Source organism: Humulus lupulus, chromosome 9 (genome assembly GCF_963169125.1).
Source record: "Humulus lupulus chromosome 9, drHumLupu1.1, whole genome shotgun sequence".
NCBI classification, from domain to species: domain Eukaryota; kingdom Viridiplantae; phylum Streptophyta; class Magnoliopsida; order Rosales; family Cannabaceae; genus Humulus; species Humulus lupulus.
The window spans coordinates 107,892,684-107,899,755 of NC_084801.1; the positions used below are offsets into that span (position 1 = coordinate 107,892,684).

At 33.8% G+C, this 7,072-nt stretch overlaps 1 protein-coding gene across 1 annotated transcript; it reads left to right on the forward strand.

Moving 5' to 3' along the window:
* The first annotated feature begins 4,521 nt into the window (after positions 1–4,521).
* LOC133801080 (uncharacterized) lies at positions 4,522–5,482 on the forward strand. The gene is made up of 3 exons (XM_062239222.1): positions 4,522–4,666; positions 4,782–4,913; positions 5,004–5,482. The coding sequence occupies exons 1-3, from the start codon at positions 4,583–4,585 to the stop codon at positions 5,265–5,267; spliced, it is 480 nt and encodes a 159-aa protein (XP_062095206.1). The 5' UTR covers positions 4,522–4,582; the 3' UTR covers positions 5,268–5,482.
* The last annotated feature ends 1,590 nt before the right edge of the window (positions 5,483–7,072 follow it).

Sequence of the window (7,072 nt, forward strand, 5' to 3'; positions counted from 1 at the left end):
GCTCTTCTTGGCAAATGATAAGGATATTTTGTAAAAGGTAGGTATTCAATGTATTATGACATACTCAATGAATCTATTTTGCCTTCATGCTAGCGTAATTAATTATATTTAGTAGCTTTGTGCTAAGTTTTGGTTGGGAAGCACAGAAAGTTAGAAGAAGCTCCACTAAAGTTCTTGGGATAGATTTTGTTGGCATAAAAATGATGGGTCCCTTGACTTTCTGAACCTCTTCTTTTGTAATCAAGCTCTCCTAGATAAATAAGCATGGAGTCTCCATAACTGTCCCAACTCCTTGGCAGCTCAGGTTGTTAAAGGTCTCTATTACCCTTCTTGCTCATTCCTTCAAGTTACTCGGTCTTCCAGAGCTTTATACCTTTGGAAAATTATTTTGTGGGGACGGTAATTATTTACCACTAGGGCTTGGTGGCGAGTGGGAATTGGAGACCAAATCTCTATTTATAAGGATAAGCCTTGATCCTTCTTGGTTATGCTCATTGTTATGTGTCCCCAAAAGTCCTTCATGTGTAATGCTACTATGGACTACCTTGTGCACTTGGATGGGGGTTGGAATGTTTAGTTGACCAGACATGCTTTTATAGAGGAAGAAGATGAAGCAATTTTATCTATTCCTCTTCCTTGTCGAGCTATTGTAGATAGTTTGGCTTGGAACTTTGACAAATCAGGTATCGATAATGTCCAGAGCGGTTATTGGCAGGCAGTGCGTATGAAAGGGTTGGGTCAAGTTTCTCGTCGACATGTCCTTCAAGATGGTGGAAATTTCTCTAGACCATGAAACTCCTTAAAATCTTCATTTGGAAAGCTTCATTGGACTGGATCCCTTCACTACTACAAAAGAGGATTTTTAGGGCTCGCAAATTTTTAGGACTCGCAGGGCGCAAGTTCTCTATTTGAGAGCCTTAAAATCTGAGATTTTTTAGGACTAAAGAATGTTTCTAGGACTCGCATTGCGAGCCCTAAAAGAATGGTCAGAGTAAGTGGAGGCACCACCACTCCACGGTGGCCATTGGGTCTAATTTTTTTAGTGGGTTTTGAAGCCCAAGATTCAAGGAATATGGTGGTGGTGGTAGTTCATCTCGTGGTGGCTCGAGGTGGCCGGAAAGTGGTCAGAAAGTTTGGGAAAACCCAAAATCACATAAACTTTGACGAGCACTTTGAGGGTCTTAGGCGGTGCGTGAGGGGCTGAGCTCCAGGGGTTAGAGGTTTCTGGGAGTGGCATGTGGTGTTTGGCGGCGACGACAAGGCAGCCATTTGGCCACGACAGTGACGAGCTAAAGAGAGAGTGAGAGTGAGCTTCGGGAGAGAGAGAGAGAACCGAGGAGAGAGAGATAGAGAACCGAGGAGAGAGAGAGTGATTTGAGTTATTTTTAGGTTTTTTTATAATATTGAGTGATTTGAGGGATTGAAGGGAATTTGTGATTTTTTAAAATTCAAACTTTTAGGGCACGCATAAGTTTTTAGGGCTTCCACCGCGTGTCCTAAAAAAATTCTTTAAGGACTCGCAATGAATGTCCTAAAAAGTCCAGGAGGTGTTTGTTAAAAAAAAATTCAAACTTTTCAGACACACATAGTTTGTAGGACTCGTAACGCAATTCCTAAAAAGTACAGGAGGTGTTTGTTAAAAAAAACTCAAACTTTACGACACACATAGTTTTTAGGACTCGCTCCGCAAGCCCTAAAAGAAATTCTTTTAAGACTCGTGTTGCGAGTCCTAAAAAGTCTAGGAGTTGTTTTTAGGACTCGCATCTAGGTGAGTGTCCTAAAATGGTGATTTGAAGTAGTGCTTTGATGCTTAATCTTAAAAATTGTGGAGTTTAGTCTAACCCCAAATGCCTGATCTGCTTTCATGAAGATGAGTCTACTTACCATGCATTATGGGGCTGTGAGGAGCTTAAGTTTATTCGACAGTCCTTATAACAAGTGTTAAGCTTTGCCTATCCTAAACATTCTCAACTCTACTAGTTTATGTTAGAGCTTCTTGAAACCTTTACTCAAGTGGAGTTTGAGATGTTTGTGATGGTCCTTTGGAGAATTTGGTTTAGAAGAAACAAGAAGTTTCATGATGATTTCCTTCTCTCAGATGAGATGACTCTTAATTGGGTATTGGATTACAATGCCAAATATCAAGCAGCTAACAATAATGTGCGAGATTTGGGCTTGCAAGGAAACTCTCATCCTCAGATTAATAAATGGAAGCCTTCATCGAGTGCTTTGTTGAAACTTATTATAGATGTTACTATCAATGTGACCTCGCATAAAGTTGAGCTCGGGGCTATCATAAGGGACCATGGTCATAAGGTAGTGGCGTCTGCTGCTTGGCCACTTATTGCCACTTACTCGCTTGAGATCACTAAAGTTGTTGCAACCCTTTATCTATGTAGGTCCTTGGCCTATGCCCACCTCTTAGTGGAGTCTGATTGTTTAGTAGCTATCAATGCTATTAAGAGTAGATACTTTCCTACACTGTAACTATTGTTGGAGAGATCAATTCTATATGTAGAAACTTTTTTATGTTATCCTTTGATAGCTAGTACTATTGCCCATTCTTTAGCTAAATTAGGTTTTTCTATGGATGAACATTTTGTATGGTTGCGTGGCTATCCTTCTTGTATTGAATCCTTATTAAGGGTTGATGCACGTCATCAATGATATTGTTTTGGTTCACGCTTCCCTTTTTCCTCCCACATTGGGTTGCTCTTGGGGATTTTGAGGCCAAACTCCTTTCAAAAGAAAAAATAAATAAATAAAATAATAGGAATATATATATATATAAATATTCAATAGAAGGGTCCAACTTATATTTGTCAATTTTCCTTAAAGTAACAATTAATTTGCCTTTACTTTTGTGTCGAGAGGAATTGTTTGGTAATTAATAAATTAGTCAAAATTCAATATTTCATCGCTACTAATTAACAATTAATATATATATATATTCACGCGTGCATCTTAAATTATCTGAAATTTCATGAAAATTTGTGAGAGAAATCCTGTAACTACATTATACACCGTCATGTAAAATAAAATAGAGTTACAACTTATTCATATACCAAAAGTACTAAAAATACTTATCGGTAGTGATTAAAAACAATCACTACCCAAAAAAATTTCATATATATATAGAAGACTTCTTCTCAATGTTTACTACCCACAGATGAGTAATAATAATTATAGTGATATAGCAACATAGTGACTTGATATAACAAGTCACCAATATGTAAATATTTTTTTCTACATTAATTTCGAATTTAATTGTTTTTTTTTTGCCATAATTAATGACATTTCCAACTAACGAGAAATACTAAATATTTAGAGATTGACATATCTTTGAAAAATTAAAAGTTTACAATATTATATTTTTATAATAAATACACGTTTTTTATTAGATAACTCTTCCAAAAATTTGAAAATTTTATTTTTATAAATATTAATTAATAACTATAAATATGTATCATTGATCTTAATCCAATAATTAACAATAAAGTAACAATCCATGATAATAACCATTAAAAGTATACTCATATATATATATATAAAACCACCATATTGCATGACATTATATATATATATATATATAGGGCAGTAACAATTCGTTCTTAGCAAATTCATTTGTAAGAGACTTCATCAATTTGAATATCTGTTCCACCAAATACAATTTGTATATTTATATATAATAGATCGACATTATTTATGGCATGCATGCCAATTTTTTTTTAGAAAACTTATAGCGTAGCAAAGGAGTTTTCCGACCTCGTATATCTAGAAGTCATTTTGCTGGCTATAAATATATAATGTATGTGTGAATGTATGTATAATAGCTAGTTCATTCAATCAGAAGGAAATGAATTTAATATGGGAACTGCATTATTGATTCAACTAAATGTAGAAAATTAATAAATTAGTCATCAAAGCACAAATACAGATCGATCATTTAAATTATTTGAAGCATAATATATACATGATCAAACAAATATAAAGGACAAATCCAATTTTCAAATGTACCTTCACTTTTGAAGAGAATCGTACAATAAGCCTTATTTATGGTATTATTATATTATTTATACATAATGGATTAGAGTGGAATATCAGTAAACCAAGAAGGAATTTGTCACATGAGTGCTGAGCATCAATGAATTGAATCAAAACTCTGACATAAGAGACAAAGTAAAGGGAATAATAATAATTGTATTATATATCAAAACCCCTATTCAATGATTGTTCAAGAAAGCATGGATATATATATATATATATAATATGCTATATTGTAGTATTTTAACTCTCACTTTTCTTTTCTTTACATATTTTTAATTTTAATTTATTTTATTGATTACCATTTTTTTTACCTTTTACTTGTGATGAATATTCAGTTTCTAAATTCATAAAAGACAAGAACATATAGTTAAATTGGTTGGCAATCCAAGGTCCCAAAAGTTTAATTAATCAAACTCAGAGACTATACCGTCACAGCTAGCTAGCTATAGCCAATAATATTCCTACATTTCCCATGCTATAAAACCTCCAAGTCATAACATATTCTAATAGATAAGTTCCAAACCAGTACATAATAATGAGTTCCAACAGCCTGCGGAAGAGAATAGCATTTCGGAGAGAGCTTCGTATTCTTCGTGCCCTTAATACCGCCAAATCTCATGTATTTTCAAGCTCATTTTTCTATTTTTTTCTTTATTTTATTGTGGGTTCATTTTAATTTTTTCTTGTAACCCTTTCAACTCTTTAATGATATTGTTCGTGCGTTTGTGAATCAGGCCAAGAGAAAGTCCGTAGTCATGGATGCCTTGTCTTACATTTACTTGATGAAACTCAAAGTGGAAGCAATTCAAAAGGAGTACTCAAATCTTGTGGCCATCAAAGAGAATAAGAAAATCATGAACCAAAAGGTTTGTATGTGTAATTGTCATCAGTGAATACAAACAATTAATGATTTTAAGTCGTTAATTTTTTTTTATTATTTTAATGTACACTTGAAGGAAGTGAAAGTGGAGAAAACAGAGGAAGGATTTATGAATGTGAGGGTGAGATGTGAGAAAGGAGAAGATACATTAGTCTCAGTTCTTGAAGCCTTTGAGAATATTGGTCTTCAGGTTTTGCAAGCAAGAGTTTCATGCACCAATGGCTTATTTTACATGGAAGCTACTACAATTTCTACAAATGTTGTTTCTGATCAAAACCGAGCCCACCTCGATGCAAGAAACGTTACTCGAGTTATTAGTAATGCCATTGAGAAGAAATGAGAATCTTTCTGCTGGTTAAACAAGGCATAGCTTTGTTAATTATTGCTTCTTTCCACTTGTTGCTTTGGTTTGAAATGGGTTTGAAAATGTCATTATGTTGGAATATTATTATTATGTATCTATAATTTAATTGTTTTAATTAATAATTAGGTGTGTTGATACTTATGGAATTAATTATGAATTTTTAAGCATAATAAAACTTGACTGACGGGCATTCTCTGCCTGGTGAATATAATATAACATAATACATTCTACATTGCTATTTTTTAATTCAATTAATATTTGTCCGTGTTTTCTCTTTCTTTCAATTTAAATTGAAGATGAGGTGGGGACAGACGTAGTATGTTTCTTTCAATTTCCATTTTATGGTCTCATTTCTTTACGCATAACGCATAGCAGAAAATATTTTTGTAAGTGTGGTACATGTAATCATATTTTTCCCGGTTTACTGCCCCAGTTCTTGTCCCAATAATCATATTTTACCACTAGTCATTATATTTAATCTCTACTAGACTAGTTTGGTATACTTAAAAAAAAGGTTAGTTCATTTGCTGCCTCTGTTTTCAAAGCAAATAAATATATATTATAAACGTAAGTATGACAGGTTGGTTTTCATTAGATTTAACATTTTTTTATGGCTATCTATCCGTGTTGGATTTAAAATCACTTAAATGTGGTAAATAAATCTAAAAAATATAATAATAATGTTATAATTAATACACAATGAGCACTAAATAAACAATAATTAATATCAAATCATGCTCATGAATTTCCATGATCAAACATTTTATTTAGGGCATTAATATAATAATATACGTACCTCCAATTATCACATTGATCTCTAATAATCATGTTGATTACACTTTTTTGATCTACACATATAGAGAAAAGGAGAGCTTGGGAGTAATGAACACTACTCTATCATTCTCTCTACACCATAGCCACACTCATTCCACCTTAATCATCAATCAAGAGCACAACCCTTTATATAAGGAATTATGGGCCAATTGGGCTTACATCCCAATGTGAGAGAATTAGTTGTCTTGGCCCAATGGGCCGACCAAAGACGTTTTAGAGCGTGTCCATGGGCCCCGAGCATGTTAGTACGTTATGTCCATCCCATTATGGCCCGATGGTAATATCATGCATTACCGATTATATAGTTATCATTACATGCTAATACCGACACTGTGTGAGCAACACTTAATTATGTTAGTCCATATAAAATATTCTAACATTCTTCTACTTGGACTACATAATTACACCAATATGTGCTCACTAAGCAACAGTATCAATACACAGAAATCTCAAGAAACAATAATGTCTATAAACTAATTATGCACCATATTGTATCGACAGGACACAAATATAATACATAATGAGACATCTGAGATTCATAAAACATGATGATACCTACTGATCTAGATCCACTTGAACATAGCACCGAGACTAAGCCACTGGCTTGCATCAACAAGTGTGTACACATGATGAGGACACCAAGACTAAAGATCCAAGTCTAGTTCCAGTTGGTCTGGTGACGAGGGCGCGAGCCAAAAGACTCATTTTGGAGCTTGATGAGTCTTATTGTATTTTGTCATCTTGTATTTTTTATTTAGTCTTTGTTTACTTTGTGAAAAGTCAAACACTTGACTTGTGTGAGTCCAAGAGTCTTTTGTTCTTAAATTTCGGTTTTGCTTTAGGAAGACAAAAGGCTTGTTTTTAAATTTCGGTTTTGCTTTAGGAAGACAAAGGGGCTTGTCTTGATGTAATTTTCGCCTATATTAGGCCTTGAAAACATTTGGAAA